Below are 18,556 nucleotides of genomic sequence, written 5' to 3' on the forward strand. Positions count from 1 at the left end.
GTACTTGCCACAAATTACTTTAGAAATTCCTTTGTTCATATACAGCGTGTCCAGAAAGTAAGTGTGCAATGTAAAGCTATAAAGTTCTTACCTTAAAATAAATCAGTTTGTGTCAATTTACTAAATTCTAAATTGGTTTTGACCACTTTTGGGATAGTCAACTGGTTTTTACTCTATTTTAAAGGTGATATACTAATTTGAATAAAATTTTCCTAAAAATTATGTCAAATGAAATCAAGCAATATTGTTTGATATCAAAAATCTAGGTATATAAAAGTTTTCTAGCCTCTTAAGCAAGATGCTTAATTAATGATATTGCAGGAAACAACTACTTTAGGATATATGCCCCAGTAGCATTGGATTATACCAGCAATAACTAGTAATTAATAATTATCTAAAGTAAAACTTAAAAATTATATAGGGTAGCCCATCGAAAACGTACCGCAAGGCATTACAGGGTAGTAAAGAACTTTTCAGCAAAATCCAAAAACAGGTCAAATTTGTTTCTGAGGGGGACAACTTTTGGCTTAAAAAGCATACCAAAATCTTCAACTCCCTAAGTGGGGGTGCTAGCCCCTAAATTTTTTCAAATGGGAATATGGGTCAATTGGAGGGTCATTAGAAAGGGCTTTTAATTCTCTATACATCGATTCTTACTTTTTGAAAATCGATTCATTATTTTAGAAAATATGCAGCTTTGAAAATACGAACAATATTTTTGACGAGAAATGCGAAAATCGATTTAATTTTACTTCAAAACTTACGGTATTAGTCAAGTAAATGCTGAAAATGTTGTCCGCCAACTTGCATACAATGATACAGGTTGTCTTCAAACCGTTGTCGAACATTCTGGAGCACTTGCGGTGTTACTTCGCGACATACATTAATGATTCGTCCTCGCAGATCTTCCAAGGTATCAGGTGGAGTGCTGTAAACTTTGCTTTTAATGTGCCCCCAGAGAAAGAAATCTAAAGGATTTAAGTCGGGTGACCGAGGGGGCCACTCAATTGCACCTCTTCGTCCTATCCAGCGTCCTGGAAACGTCTCATTTAGGTAATTGCGCACATTGAGCGAGTAATGTGGAGGAGCTCCGTCTTGCTGGAAAATCAGTTCGTGTTCATTGTAAGCAGGGTCGTCCTCTATGATATTTGTTAGAGCTGGGTCGATGACATTTTGTAGTAAATCCAAGTACATATCGCCTGTCAAATTTCCAGGAAGGAAAAAAGGACCTACAATGGAATTTCCAAAAATACCTGCCCATACATTCAACTTCTGGGGGTGTTGGGAGTGTGTCTCATGGAAAATCCTTGGATTGGTATCAGCCCAGTAACGACAATTATGGCGATTCACTAAACCATTCAAGAAGAACGTACACTCGTCCGAAAAACACACATTAAAGAGGAAATTATCGTTTATCGCTCGTTCAGTCATTATTTCGCAAAATTGCAAACGACGATCAAAATCGTCTTCATTTAGCTCTTGCACTAGCCGAATCTTATAAGGATGGAATTTGTATTTTTTTAATATTCGTTGGACACTTGTACGACTCACTCCTGTCGCAGTAGCCAATTGCATTGTACTCAGCGTACTATCCATTGCCACTTGCCCCAATACCGCTATTTCCGTAGGTTCATTTAGTACCGGATTTTCAACCTGCCTCTTTTTGTTATGAACGGAGCCAGTTTCGCGAAATTTGGCCACCAATTCGCGAACAATTTTTCCAGACGCATGTTTCTCAGGATGCCGTTGGTTGAACAGTTCGGCGACCCGATTTCCGCATTCATTGTTTTTGAAAAAAAGCTCAATAATTTCTACTCTTTCTGGAATTGAGTACACCATAATTAATCAATTTAAAAGACTCGGCAGTATTGGTACTCTTCAACTACAAGTCACAAGACAGTTATCTAGCAACTTCTTGTGGCCTATCTAAATACGAAACAAAAAGCGGACAATTTTTTGCTCACCAAAATCAGGCTAAAGAATTCGCAAATCAGAAAAAAAAAAAGCGAATTCTTTTGAAGGAATTTACCAAGCTAATACCGTAAGTTTTGAAGTAAAATTAAATCGATTTTCGCATTTCTCGTCAAAAATATTGTTCGTATTTTCAAAGCTGCATATTTTCTAAAATAATGGATCGATTTTCAAAAAGTAAGAATCGATGTATAGAGAATTAAAAGCCCTTTCTAATGACCCCCCACTTGACCCCAATTCCCATTAAAAAAAATTTGGGGGATGGCACCCCCACTTAGAGGGTTGAAGATTTTGCTATGCATTTTGCGCCAAAAGTTGTCCCCCTCAGAAACAAATTTGACCTGTTTTTGGATTTTGCCGAAAAGTTCTTTACTACCCTGTAATGCCTTGCGGTACGTTTTCGATGGGCTAATCTGTATATTTAAATATTATTCATTGAAAAATGCATACCCGACATCATTACACAAAATCATTAGAGAAATACATTGTAAAAATTCCTGTTGTAGCAACATCTCCTTTGACAACGACTAACACACAAAAATAGCCACGACAGATAATATCTTAACCACTTCTGCATTTTGAGGATTTTTTATTCGAGAACCTTATTGCAAATGGAATTAATACATATTAATAGAACAAAACCTTAAAAAAAAAATACATTTGAAAAGACAAGGTTAAAATTGTTGACAATTTGACTATACGAGGTCTCCTCAGAAAATAATCCAACTTTTTGAGCACACTATTTTTTTCGACTTTAATGAAATTATACATTTTGAATTCTTGCCTCAATGTGAAATAGTGAACTGTGTGTACTACCAAGGCGTTTTACAACAGTTACGTGAAAAAATTTACAAAAAGAGATCAGAGTTGTGGCTAGACATGGTAGTTGCACCATGACAATGGATAGGGGAGTACTTTGAAGAAGAAAGGGAACAATAATGTATAAATTTTAAAAGATAAAGTTCGGTTAATTTTTGAATAGACCTCGTATTGATGTGAATTGTTTCTTTAGTACCTAGAAAGTATTGGACAACTTTCTTTCTTTTTTTAATTATGTATTTTACTATTAAATATTGTAATTTTACTCTATTTTAAAGATACTAAGCTAGTCTATATAAATTCAAAAAATTTTCCTAATATCAAATGATGTTAAGAATTTTGTCTGTGAGGTTAGACATTTTTTTGGATATCTAGATATTTGCTATCAAAAAACATTGCTTGCCTTCATTCGATAAGATTTTGAGGAAAATATTTTGAATTAATTTGAAATAGCTTTGAAATAACATAAAAATACAAGACCTAATAAATGATTTTCAAAACTTAAAACTATTTGAAATATAATATGTACGTCCCAGTAGTAACGCAAAAAATTCATATTTTATTTCGTGTTGAGTTTTCACAAAAACGCTAAAACACGTCAATTAGTAAATTAGAATTGTCGTTTTGTCACGTTGCTTAAACCTTTTTTGCGCTATGTTTCATAAACCTATGACGTCATCGACATTTTTTTTAAATAGCACCACCTAATTTTTTAAGCATAAATGGATAGCCCTTTTGAAGGGAAATGCGTCGATATAGGGTTTGGCCTACTTTAGTTTGACAGGAGCGAAAAAAAAGCCAACGATTGGAATGAACATGGTTTGAATTAATAACAAAAATAGGTATCACAAACTTATGCGCGAACAGTGCTATAGCAAAAAATCTGTTTTGGTTGATTGTTGGCACATGTTTTTATGTAGATTGGGTAGGTACACCCGATCACAGTGGCTATGTAGGCATTGTTCTGAAGACGACAGTTAGCGAATGCAATAGTGCCTCATATCATTGTCACAGTTACAAATACCATAACTTTACATTACGATGGTGTTGTGTTTAAATGAGAAACAAAGAACTGAAATCCTAATTATGGTTGAATACGGAGATATAGGATCCGTAGTTATGATGAAATATGTCAATTATTCAATGCCAAGTATCCAGAACAACCAATACCTCCGTGTACAGTATGCAGATTAGTACCCAAATTTGAAGACGCTGGCCATGTTAGAAATGTGTCTAGATCTAGAAGGCCAACGACAGTGACAGAAAATGATAGGCAAAATGTTATGTTTAGCTGTCACTGAAAATCCACACATTGCCATTCGTCGTATCGCCGCAAACGCCAACATATCAGTACATAAAAACGTACCTACAATCAACCAAAACACAAAACATCCCCAAATTTCCATTTTATACTGTGGCACTGTTCTCGCATCAGTTTATGATACCTACTTTTGTTGTTATTTTAAACCATGTCCATTCCAGTCATTGGCTTTTTTTTCGCTCCTGTCAAAGTAAAGTAGGCCAAACCCTATATCGACGTATTTCCCTTCAAAAGGACTATCCATTTATGCTTAAAAAATTAGGTGGTGCTATTTAAAAAAAATGTCGATGACGTCATAGGTTTATGAAACATAGCGCAAAAAAGGTTTAAGCAACGTGACAAAACGACAATTCTAATTTACTAATTGACGTGTTTTAGCGTTTTTGTGAAAACTCAACACAAAATGAAATATGAATTTTTTGCGTTACTTCTGGGACGCACTGTATATATTCTTCCGAGTAACTGCATTTAGAAGTTTTATTGGACCTAATACTTTCTAATAATTTTTAAATGTTTACATTATTATTATAATTACTTTTTGTTCCTTTTTGTGTGTAATGTTAATTTTTAATATTTGAATTTAAAATGTGCAATATTCATTTTTCTTTTCTCTCCATTTCCTTCAATAAAATGTTAAGTTACTTAGTGTACACGCATTTTCTGGATACTCTGTGTATAGACACTTAATTATAAATGAAAATTCAAAACATAGGTACGTTTAGTTCAATTTTTGAAGAAGAATTATAATAACAATTAGTTCAACTTAAATCCAGTGACTATAAACTCTTAGATTTAGCATTTCAATAGTAAGAATACGTTTCATTAACTATGCAAACCTTATTTAGCGGAAGCTGTAATTATGATTATTATTTTATAAGTACTAGTTTGAGTTACTACATAATAAATTAATTGTCTGTTTCTGTAATCCAGATGTTCAGGATTGTTCATAAAGTTCTGAAGTCATTCAACTTAAAAGTGTTGGATAATAGTGCAAGTTATCACTTTTAGCTACTATCTCTAATTAAGTTTTTACGAAATATCACTAGACACTGGTTATTTCATCAACAAATTCCTTATGTAGTTCTCTTATCCCAATAAAAGAATAGTTTTACGTTAGGTTAGTTTTGAGTACAACTACTCAAGATAAAACTTTATTGGAGCCTGGAAAATGTAAAAGTGAAGATAGTGAATGATTCTTAAGGGACACATAACATGAACACTTAATACAGTATTTTTATTTGTCATTTATTTTAATTGAAAACATAATACAAAAATAATGGTGGAATAACTGTCAGTCGACGATGAGGATTGTGAAGGATGTATGAAGTATGACCCTACAAGGATATAGTAATCATAAAGAACAACTTAAAAGTACTTTCATCAATAATATACAAAGTTCCAAAATGAACAAGATCTTTTAAAAATAAGAAAAACAAAAAGATTTATTTTATCCAAATAGTCCTCTACCGACAGCGATATGTACGGTCTAAAAGCATCTCGAATGAGTGCTTTAGATCGTCAGCCAGGATGTTCTTCAGGATGTAGGTACAAACCTTTTGGATGACTTTTACGTCCACAAAAGGCTTTCCTTTCATCGCAAATATTTTTTTTTCGAAAAGGTAAAAGACGGACGATGCCACATCAGGTGAATACGTGGAGTGGTGACAGTCAAAATGCAATTTTTAGTAAAAAAAATCGGTCACAAGTGTCGATCGATGAGAGGCGCATTATCGTGCAACAAACGCCAACTTCCTTCTGCGCGACGTATTGTCCGATTATGACGAAAACGATGCACCAAACACTTCAAAACGCATTAATGGTTTGACATGGTGAAATGAACTCTTTGAGGACAATGCCCTTGGAATCGTAAAAGCAAATCAACATTGTCCTCACTTTTGACTTCTGCAAACGAGATTTTTTGGTCTGGGCAGTTTACTCGGCACTTTGGCGCTTGGTTTCTCGATCATGTTGAAAACACCACGTTTCATCACTAGTCACAATGTTGTAATGGAAGTTTTTGTCCTCTTTTGGCATCCTTAATAATGTCTTTCGAATGTTGAATTTTAAACATTTTTTGGTCGTATAAACCCTGCAAACACTTTTCAGTAGCCCTACCTTGTTTTTACTATTACTTAAAATTTTAGTGGTACTGTAACTTACTATACTGTACTGTTTAAGAGATTATGAATAAAATTCATTGTTAAGATTTTATTAATCTCATTAAAGTACATAAAAAAAACTGTTTTGTTTCTGATTTGCTGGAGCCCAAATATTCGGCCAAATTGCAATAAATTGTTGTTTTTGATATGCTTAATTCCAATTTTATGAATTTCAATGAAGATTTGGCTGATACTTGAATTTACGCAAAGTTTTAATGGAATCTGGGGTGATCACGGATTTCGGTTGCTCATCATTTATGTCCTCACTACCATTTTTAAATCACGTACACCATTCATGCCACGGAATAAACAATCATCACCATAAACTTGGTTCATTAAAAGAAACTTTTCGGTAAAAGTTTTACCAAGTTTAAAACAAAACTTAATACTCTTTGTTCGATGCTCATTATTGTACCGATGCCAAAAACATACCGTCAGTTCAGACGCAATAACTCCGTTTCTATTCATTCAAATGTCATGAAATTTTGAAAGTACCTCAGAGAGGGATCTACCTTTCCGGCGTATGTAATTGTCAATGGATGGCTTCACTAGAAATACTTGTTTTTAAAAAGTCCTGATTACTTTGGAACGCACATATGCAACTGAGAGTAATAACTGATATTCAAATAAGTTTAACGACTCAACCTTGAAAATATATTTGCTCAAACTTAATTCAAAGGTAATGTTAGCTATTATTAACTGCAGATGTCACTTGTTACCAAACTGCAAGATATATCTAAAAAATTACCATACCAAATTCAATTTATAATTATACATAACGAATCCCATAGAGCAGCTCTGATTGCTGCCTTTAAGAAAAGTGCGTTTAATGTTTTTCTTACTATCAACACAATTTTCGTGTTTGAACTTAGGTTATCTGCTTTTATGTTTAGGAGTCGTATTCGTTCAATTACGTAATAAATGTTGAGGGTATTATCAGTCAACACAATGAACACCGTCATTTCGACGTAACCAGAGGTTCCTACAGCTTTTTGCAGCCAGATGGACAAGTACGAGTGGTGGAGTACCAGGTGGACACCGATAATGGCTTCAAAGCTTTTGTTAAGTACCGAAAAATATCAAGTAAGTAATATCCACAACTTTAGTGTAATCTAATTCTGCATATACCTACTTTCATTGAATTTTTCTGATCCAATACTTTTAAAGTACTTGTCTATCTAATAAAAGAAAAATCTTATAAAGTAGATACAAGCCAGTCCTTACGTATATTTTTGATTTATATATTTGATTTACATATTTACATAATATTTGATCTGTTAGAAATACGGTCATTACTGCAAATGATTAGGCATTGCTAAATCCTTACTTTTATTGTAATTTCTAGAATGCGTCTAAGGAGACGAAACGTAATGCAAGCTGACATGTCTTTGTCATTTTCAATTGAATATATGATAACTACTGATTATATTATGTACTTTAAGGCCCGGTACTTTGAGTCTCGGTTAAGGCTTAATTAACTAATCAGGCGATTAGACTGTGATTATAGTTATAAAATAAATCAAATATGTATAGTCTAATCACTGAATCAATCAAGCTTTAACCGAGACTCAAAATACCGGGCCTTAGTGTTATAAATATATTAGAAATAACACTATACGCTTTTAATAATATAACAAATTTACACCGAAGGATAGATAGTATACTAGTATATTTTTTAGGTAAGACAATAAATAAAGATTGTGTGATGAATTTAGAAGGGTATAACACTGCAAATAAGTAATAATTTTAATATTAATAATATAAATTGTATTCAATTGTTATACATCTTCTAGCTACATTTTTAATTTTTTTTAAGTTATGAATGCTTTTTGTATGAAGTTCAGTAGTCTGTCTGCTCAGCGACGTTTTCCTTCTGTCTCAATATGTTTATCAATGAACAAAAATGTCAAACATAAAGATTCGCTTACAGTGTCCAATCAAGACATATTGTTTTCCCTACCGCAATCTTTTTATCATTTGCTTTTTCTCTATAAGGGAATAGTTGTCCCTAAGGAGCTTATTCTGATTTCGGGTCACTATTTATTTATAAGGCTTAACTTCCGTCCATCAGATCATGATTTTCTAATAGGCTTATATGCTTTTCTATTCCATTTGTCGTTTTCATGATCTGGTATTCAAAACAGCTGATTGTATTGGGTAGGAAACCTTATAGCCACAATTATAGACATTTTAATCTAAAATTTGTTGCTTGGAACTTAATGGTACGATGTATTCGTAATAATTTAATCATTTTTTTATTGAACAACATTATATCACCTACTCAATATGGTTTCTCAATTGTTAGATATGTTGCATGGTATTTGTTTCAGAATTTAATTGAATAGACATCATACTTTACGTATGCAGATGAACCCGTGGATATAATTTATTTGGACGTTTCGTCTGTCTTTGGTAAATAAACTGTTGCTGGAATATATAGCAGTACGCAGTAGGCTATTATGATGGATCGAATCCTATCTTAGTAGTTTTAAAGGAAGACCTTGCGAAATCTGAAGATGTCCAAAGATGTGCTGCTAATATATCCATCAGATTTATGTCTCGGGGCTGATTATACTAACACTACTTAAAGATGGGTGCCAAGTTTGGGCCCAATACGTCCGTCTTAGAAAAGTGTACTGTCGTACGTTTTTTGGTATGCTAATTACAAATGTGATCTCCGTTTTACTGTAAAATAAGTCGTATCAGAAATAGAGAGGAAAAACTTAATGTGTGCATTATAGGGGAAGAGCGACTCCTGCAGAAGGAATGATATTTTCTGTATAGGTATTCTTATAGACTTAAACAAGGTAGGTGCAGAAGCCACTCGTGGCTAATGTTGCCAATGTAATAACGAACTTAGAACGTTAGGATGATGTGCGCTCGTTATGACAGAAACTATAAGACTACCCCAAGACTAACCGTGAGTGGTAACCATTTATGGCAAAAATACTTTTTGAAATATTTGAAAAATTCATAATAAACTGAGGTCAGAGGTTTTGCGAACCAAAATACATGGAAATACCATGGTTTAGTCCGTTGCGCACGGCTTTTTTCATTTGTGGGTCAGTGTAACTTTTGAACTCGAACAGCTTTGAAAACCAGTATCTTAGAAACCTCTCAATTTTGAGGGTTATGGCTATTAGCATTTTTCTTTGCTAGACCAAGTACTACAACTTCGTACACTTTTCAAACTTGGACGTTGTGGGTCTAAAGACCCATAAGACTTTGGCACCCTTCTTTTAAGCCGTGATTAAGTAGTAAATTAATTTAGTAGGTGTTTTACAGATGTCTTAAATACTTTTTTTGCAGTTTAAGAAAACCTTTTCTAGTACACTTATGCAATTACTTTGAAGTTTAAGCGCAACCTAAAATTTAACTAACAATTGTGCAAATGATTCTTAAGCACTTCTTATTCTGCAGCCTGATTAGGATGGGAGCATGTGTGAAGATCTTATAATAAGATGCAGTGTCCTCCATAATAAAATCTGCATTTCTCATTTTAAAATTCAGACTACGAGCTCATTTCAAATAAAAAAGGTACATTTTCTCACCGGTTCAGTACAGTGTTTTCTCTCGATATGTGTTGGTGTATTTGATGTGTGGAATTCACTACTAAATAATAATTTTTTTGAACTTGACTCACCTGTAATATGCTTATACCTATAGTTTTTTACGTGTTTGGTTTATTTAGTTTTTTGTTTATCAAGATCATGTTTATTAATAATAATATCTAGATTTACATAATGTAAATGAATGTAACAAGCTTTGGCTACCAGTTTATGTTTGTAACATCTTCTTTAATTTTCCACAATCAGTTACCGTAGAAGTTTCTCTTGGAATGCAAACTTCTATGCTGTAATAATTAATTTAGATATTTTCTCGAGTTGTCCCTTAATAGAAACAAATGTGTTCATAATTATAAACAATTTTGTTCACAACTTTTTTCAATAATCCAGCTATGACCTTGTTTTGGGTTGAGGAAAGTACAATAAAATGTTTTACAAGTTAAAAAAAATTGTTTTTAAACACTCTATGAAGATACAAGACACGGATTATTTAAATAAAACATATGTGTTAATATTTATGAGTAATTTCTGGTTTCACGCGAAATAATTCGGTTATGTAACTACTTTGTAAAACGGCCCAGATAAAACAATCTTAATTTCCATCAAGGATATTGTAAAGGTAGTAATTACAAAAATTGTCTATCTGATGTAATAAAAATGCAAATTTGTGAGAAGCTTTAATTTGTGATATTGCTCCGGATGAGGTTATATAAGAACTTTATGCAAATTAACTGTTGGACTTTTTATGTGTGGTTGGATGTGTTAGGTTCATCGTTTAGTGGTGATGAAAGCAACATCAGATTGAAATAAGTAGAGTAGAACTTGACGTTAACTTTACAATGAAGGAAGTCACAAGTCGTTTAACTTAATTTATCACTAAAGCCCACTCATTAAAATGTTGATCTAAATTAAATAGACATACCGAGTGTACGATAATATGTAATGTCAAGTAATGATTATATAAAATTATTTAAGTGTCAGGGTGTTAATGATGATGATGATTTAATTTAAAATGAAATCTTCTCTATTTTTAAATTGTAAATATTCTCTTTATAAAAATTATTATTCTCTCGTTTTTTTGGTGCTAAAGATGCTTTTAACTTTTACTTAGTAACATTATTCCGACTTTTTGAAGATGTTTTTAAAATGGCAACTCTGTATAGAGATACATTTTTCCGTTTTTTGAAATAATTTTTAAAATTTCTTTAATGAAAACAGAATAAGTAGAAGAAAATCTTTCATCCTAAAGGTATGGTCAGGTTTGGTAGCGGAATTGTGGACAGTCATCGACAAAATAATTTTTCAAGCAGTTTAAAGTAAATCAAAGAGACCACATTGACAGAAAATGTTCCTGTATATACTTTGTAATCTGTATTTTTCTCGTTCTGCGACTGTTTTTTTTTGGGTGGTGGTATCTAATTAAATAAGTAAATAAAAACGTTAATAACAAATTGCTCAATGACTAAGCATGCTGCTCTGAATCTAAAATATGTTTGATTTGTGAACGATTTTTAGTTCGCGAAAAGTCCTTCGGAATTTTTCACGAATTTTTCCTAGCAATCCATTGATTGCTTGAGAGTTCTTCACCATGAACCAAAAGTCGCTCACTACTAAAACGACTATCTAATTAACTAGATACAATTACTTACCTAATAGAAATAAAAAACATACAGTTTGGGAAAATACAGATAACGAAGTACATACACAAATTGCTTTGTATCAGTATGGCCTCTTTAACCTATTCTAAGATTTATATCGTTCACTATTTTTCCTTAGCAAGCCTGGTAGAACTCTACTCAAAACGAAAAAAACATTTTGTCTCTCCCTTATGTTAGAGTTACGTACTTTTTATCATTATTTGGTTTCATTTTTAGTAATAACTAAACCTAAATGTATTAAAGTTTTAATAATGATCTGTTGGTTATGCAACATATTGCCTTTAAAAGGTAATTTAGACGTATTACCTTTGATTGTGGTCGTCTACACGTAGTATGAACCAAATCATACATCTCAGTTCATGCGTTGTAGGTTACCTTTCTAAAACCGCATAAGCAATAAATGTTAAATAATGTAAATATTTACAATAATAACCCTTCAAAATTTTAAGGTGTCCCAAATACTTTTTAGTTTAAAGAAATATATTTTTACACTTTAGATTTTTTGTAAAAGACCTATAAGCTACAGTATAAAATCAAAAAAAGATAGTGACATAAAATTGGTTAAACAACTATATACTGTTTTCCAATAATAAAAAATATGCCTTTTCATAGTTAATGCAGAAATATGGCAGAAGTATCATGCGACTACGTTCGTTGACATATCTTCTTTAAAGTCGCTAAAACTTAAATTGTTAACTTTCAGATTATATGGGATCTATTTATGTTAAAATATCTTCCAAGTCTTAAATTGGTTATATTTCCCTATTTAGTTTTATGCAGATCATTCCAGTAATAAGTCGTCGGTAAACTATTTTTTTAAAATTGCAAATAAAAAAAAATATGTCTAATTCTATTAAGGCTATTTGAGCCTTTTGGGTATTAATATTTTTATAATTTATTTTGGTAAGCGCAATTTCTAATAAACCAATAATAATTTGAAAAATATTCAGTTAATTAGAGAACAGTCATCTCAAAATCTTAATAAATAATAAAAATAACTGTGGTTTTATAATTCAACTAATATTGAAAATTCACAAAGGTATCACAACAATTACTTAGTAACACTATCTTTATGAGTGAAATTATCCATTAAATTATCCTGGTAGTTTCCGGACACCCTGAATTTTTTAGGTGAATACACTAAACCAAACAATTAAAGGGTGCAAAGAATTTCCGAAATTTTTCCGTGATTTTTGGCAGACTGTATTTAATTGAAAAATGATGGTATCGAGAATTAAAAAAAAGCATTTTGAAGCTCTAAGATTCTAGTTTTTAGATCTTTCGGTCGAAAATTTTTAGGAGCTCATGCAATTCTAATAGCGCGACAAAAAATATTTACAAATTTTTATATTTTTTTCGAGTTCACGGACTTGGAAAATTTTTTTCAGCTAAGCCGTTGCATGGACTAGATAGGTTGTTTATTCAGCTTTAATTTCCCTTTTTTTAAATTTTGATACGACCATTATTCATCGAAATATCGGACTTTTAATGGAAAAGGATCCTTTTGTCTTCAATCATCGATATCTCGGCGACAAATGGTCGTACAGAGAATTGAAGAGCAGTTTCGAAAACTGTAATAAATGTCCTATAACATGCTGTCGCAACTTTTCGGAAATTTTTTTTCTTCTTTTACACAAATGTAAAAAAAAACAGGAAAAAAGGATAATTTATGTTTTTTTAGAAAATTGACGGCTAAATTAATATTCACGAAATGACCAATGTTAAACATTACTTTTACAGTTCGATATACCCAGAGAACCCTGTGAAATTTCATCTCGATCTAACGAACCGTCTCTTTGTTTCAGTCAAACTTTTGAAGAAAATTCAACGGTCACGATTTTTGAGCTTAAACACTTCATAATCATGATTAAAATGGAAACAAAAATTTTTTGAGTTTCTCATATTTTTACCATAACATTTAAATTGATGAAAAAAAATTTTTTTTCGAAAAATTTTCCCAATTTTCAGAAGAAAAAAGGTAGTTTTGAAAAAAACTGTTTTTTAAGTGATTATAGGCTGCACAAAAATTAATTACAAAGTCTCAAAATGCGGTATGAATTGGGATCGAAATCTGGTTTGGGGCATCAACTTTAATCTTAATTTAATTAAAAGCTGATGAACAGAAGCATAACACAGAAAAGCCGAATCATGCTGGAAACAATTGGATTTTGTTTTCTTCAATGTCCGGAAGGTTTTCCAAAAAAAAAAATCGAAAATTTTTTGAAAATTTTTCGAAAAATAATATACTTTTTTAATCAATTTAAAAGTTATTTGCGGTAAAAATGTGAGAAAACCTCAAAAAAAATTTGTTGTTAATCTCAAAAAACGTGACCCTTTAATTTTTTTGAAAAGTTTGACTGTTTGAAACAAAGAAACGGTTCGCTAGATCGAGATGAAACTTCACAGGGTTCTCCTGGGTATATCGAACTGTAAAAGTCATGCTTAACATTAGTCGTTTCGTGAATATTTCTAATTCAGCCGTCAATTTTCTAAAAAAAAACATAAATTGCCCCCTTTTCCTGTTTTTTTAAATTCGTGTAAAAGACGAAAAAGAAAATTCCGAAAAGTTGCGGCAGCATGTTATAGGAAATTTATTCCAGTTTTCGAAACTGACCTTCAATTCTCTGTACGACTATTTGTCGCCGAGATATCGATGATTGAAGACAAAAGGATCCTTTTCCATTAAAAGTCCGATATTTCGATGAATAATGGTCGTATCGAAATTAAAAAAAAAAGGAAATTAAAGCTGAATAGACAACCTATCTGGTCCATGCAATGGCTTAGGTAAAAAAAAAATTTTCCAAGTCCGTGAACTCGGAAAAAAAATAAAAAAATTGCAAAATTTGTTTGTCGCGCTATTTCTTAGAATTGCATAATAACCGTAGCTCCTAAAAATTTTCGACCGAAAGATCTAAAAACTAGAATCTTAGAGCTTCAAATTTTCTATTTTTAATTCTCGATACGATCATTTTTCACTTAAATACAGTCTGTCAAAAATCACGGAAAAATTTCGGAAATTCTTTTGACCCTTTAATTGTTTGGTTTAGTGTCTACAATATATTATGTCTGTATAGAATAATTATTATTTCCAATTTTAGTTCAGAAACAAATATTTGCACTATAGTAGCCTAATTCTCATATAAATCAATAGACGCCCCAGAATGAAATTGCCTAATAACATCTCAATCTAAAAGGTCACTTGTTTAATGACCAGAAATAGATAACACCGCAGCCAATCTTGTAACGTGCCTCTCGTTTTCTAATTCGGGATTTTCAAATTCTGTATTAAAAGTAAAGTGAAAGTAAGTTGAAGCCAAAAAAATAATGTCACATACCCTTACATTTTATATCGTTCTCGGTATTTAGTTTATATCCCAGTAATGGCTACTCTCGAAATTTTAGAAATTGACCAGAAAAATAAATGCAAACAAGTTTTTAACAAAAACATGTACCTATTTATAAATGCAAAATTTTAATACTTACATTCAATATCTTTATTTTATTAATGCTACTAACTTATTGATTCCATTATAACAATTGTTTAAGGCCGGTGTCCCATGCATCCGAATTCCGACAATACGAAGGTGTGAAAGTGTTTCTATTGGTTAATATACATTCAAATTTTTACCGCTCATTTTCATCCGAAAATTTTAAAATTCATACGACGTCGGAAAAAGTAGAAATAATTTTAACTTTTTTCCGAAATCGCATGTTTTTATCCTCACTTTTTAAGTTTTTAACATACTATGATTGTTGTTTGATATATTTACGGTCAAATAAATGTTATATTATAATGTCGAATGTAGAAAATATAATATAACGTATATTTTCTATAATATATACTTATGGTTGTCATTTGAAAATGTTTCATCTTCATCTTGTAATAAATTCCATGGTTCTATACTTGATTTCTATGAGATTAATTTCGGATGCATGTGAATTATAATATTATCATTCGTACGAATTAAAATATTTTCGGATATCGTACATCGGATTTCGGATGCATGGGACACCGGCCTAAGNATATATTAACACTAATTTGCAATTTAAAAAGAAAATTACTTACCACAACATTAATCTCTTTTCCTTTATCTTTCCAAATATTATTTTTAAAACCGTTGTCCATTTATGTTTTATGCGACAAATCATCAAATTCCATAACTTCTCAATAAGATTTTACTTTAAGCAACATACAAAATAAAAAATTGAATTGTTTGAGTTCGATAATAATTTTACTCGTCGGGTATAGTTATTCCGGGCAAAATTGTAAAATAAGCCTTAAGTGGAATAAACCTATAACAACCGTAAAAAAGTTATAAGTAGGCATTTTTTATTAATATATCAAAAGTCCAAAAAACTGTTGCGTTGATTTTTTTAATTATCCTAGGTGTAGGTACTGCTTCTATAAGATTTAAATTTCTACCCCAATATTGTTTTTTAATGATTTATGACGATATTGTATTTAAAGCCTTATTTACAACAAAAAAATTGTTATATCTTTTCTGCGAAATTCGTAACACTAGTTTTACCCGATTTACACAAATGTACGTAAGAAGCTTATTTTTTATTTAAAAATATTAACTTGAAAATGGTTCGTTTTTCAAATAAAATGGAAAATATTTTTTTTCCTTTGAAATACAATAAAAGTTTCGTCCTCTGTACCTACCTATCTATGTATTTTATATTTTATTTATCGAGGATGCAAAAATTAAATTACGAACTAATTTGATTTTAAAAATAAATAAAAATACAAAATTTGAAGACTTAATAAATAGAAAAACCATAGTGTGAGCATAAATAGAATAAATGTAGAGATATATTAGAATCTAGAATAATTTTGTATAAATATAAAACTTGCAATTAGTAGAAATGCAAACGGAATAAAATAAAGGGAATGAATAGTACTTATATTTTATTGGTATAGAAAATAAACTGTTGTTTACATTGGATGTATAAAACCTTATAGAACAAAGAGTTTAGCTCTCCTGATTTTCGGATCTAGCGTCATTATTGTTGGTGCGTCCTGCCAATTAATTAGTTTTTAAGTTATACATAATATTTACAATTAGCAACACTTTTATTTTAAATATTAAAACTCGCGGCAAAAAGGTGTGAGGATGGACCGAAGACCCTGTCCGCGAGTGAAGTATTCCATTCGAAAAAGTACACACAAGACGATCGATTCGCCGCTCGCTTACGCTTTTGATTTTTATTTTGTGCCTTCTTGGTCATTCTGGTGTCGTTGGATGCTTGCTGCAAATAAGGGGTAAGTGTTCAGCTTCACATTCGCAATTATTTTTCTTTAATTTTTTCATACAGTGCACAAACGCAACAATATATATTGAATTATAGTTTTTGAAAGTTTTATCACTTTTTGTTTATAATTGACATTTTTACAGCAACTTTAAAAAATTGACGTTTTATACCGTTTTTTCAATCTCACGGCTTTGTTATTGCAAATTTCGTAATCGGACCACCGCCATTTTGTAGCTATTTTTATTACGAACAAAATCATGTCCTAAGCATTTTCTCGTACAAAGTCATCCCGCTGAGTTATTTAAAGAAAACTACTATAAAAATTTTTTTCACGATTAAATTGTTAATAACTTTTTTTCCTGATAAAATACTTTGTCAGCAAATTAGCCTGTTATTGTACTCATCATTTAAAGTAGACCTGTGTAGTTATTTCCGGGTTATCAAGGTTTGACACACGCCGAACCTCTGCCAACTGGACTATTAGGGTTATAGCATGAATGAAAGAGTAAAAAATAGATCTGAAAATATGAAGAAAACATTTATTTATTAAAATCTACGGTATTATTTAAAAATAATAGAATTTCACTGTTTATAAGTTTTTCGTTATGCCATTATGAATTAACTGAGAGCATCATGTTTTTATTTTCAGGCAGGCTTGAAGGTCATTTAAGATTCCCAAAGGACTTCTCTCATCCTGTCGTTTTAGCAGTGCCAGTTAGTTTAATATCTAGCGACCTATTTAACGCTGAAGACAAATATCCGAATTTTCCACACTAGTCAAAGGAAAAGTGCAAGAGGAAAAGACTGATATTTATTTGCATAATTAAACAGAATGGGTGGAGCAAAATTTATCTGTAAATAACATTTGAATAAAGTATATCGTTCCTACGTGGTGCCATAATTATTTTTGCCTTGTACGAGCTCGCTCTTGGAACAACTTTTCTGTTCCGGCATTTGTACTAATCCTGATTAAAACAATCCTCTCTAGGATTATTGCCAATATCGGTTTGCCCTTGAATTGACACCTAATTGAAAACGTTCGCAGACTATTTTGTTTATTTGCTTCTTTTTCTTTGACAATATTACAGGAATTCTAATCAAATAAAAATAATAAAAATAAAAATAAATTTTAGAACAATTACATCAGAATTGGTACATATATTTTAAAAGAGAGATATCCGGAGTAACATGTTAGTTACGAATTTAAAGTTCTAACTTGCAAAGAAAGTATTTCCTTATACAGAGTGGTTCAGTTTTTATTACTCAATAAATACTGGTAGTTCTTAATTTAAACCATATTCAAGAGGTGTTCAAGTTTCTTTCCTTTATTTTACAGGTAGGTACTAAGCGAATTCAAATAAACTCATTTTTTTTTCTGAAAAATCTTATCAAATTAAATCATTGATTTAATTCCAAAAATCTATAGTTACGCAAATACTCTCTCTCTCTGTAGTATCTGTTTTTTACCCTTATCTTTGTTAAGGGTGATGAAAGAACAACATAAGGTAGGTACTTTGCATACCTAATTACTTAATAATTAGTTATTTAATAATTTCAACCTAACAGGTGTTTTTGTATTAATTGTATTTAAAATCTTACTACTGATTCATAAAATTTAGTATTAACAATTAATAAAAAGAGCATGTTGTATATAATTATACAAAAATTTTATATTTCCAGAGATAGAAAATGTTTTTTAAAACTTTTACGAAAGTTAGCTGTAAATTGCTGCTTACAATGGCTACACAATGCATTGTAGATAAGTACAGCGTTATACGAAAAGGAAACAATGCTGAATGATAACGA

General features: G+C 31.3%; 1 protein-coding gene across 1 annotated transcript in view; it reads left to right on the forward strand.

Annotated features, from left to right (window-relative positions):
* LOC108903371 (larval cuticle protein A2B-like) overlaps nucleotides 1–17,629 on the forward strand; it is a 46,893-nt gene extending 29,264 nt beyond the window's left edge. Inside the window, exons 3-4 of the mRNA XM_018705522.1 lie at nucleotides 7,164–7,353; nucleotides 17,400–17,629. Coding sequence (XP_018561038.1) covers nucleotides 7,164–7,353; nucleotides 17,400–17,527 — 318 coding nt within the window. The 3' untranslated portion in view covers nucleotides 17,528–17,629. The remainder of the gene's footprint in view (nucleotides 1–7,163; nucleotides 7,354–17,399) is intronic.
* Nucleotides 17,630–18,556: the final 927 nt, after the last annotated feature.

Source organism: Anoplophora glabripennis, unplaced genomic scaffold, assembly GCF_000390285.2.
Source record: "Anoplophora glabripennis isolate ALB-LARVAE unplaced genomic scaffold, Agla_2.0 scaffold75, whole genome shotgun sequence".
NCBI lineage: Eukaryota > Metazoa > Arthropoda > Insecta > Coleoptera > Cerambycidae > Anoplophora > Anoplophora glabripennis.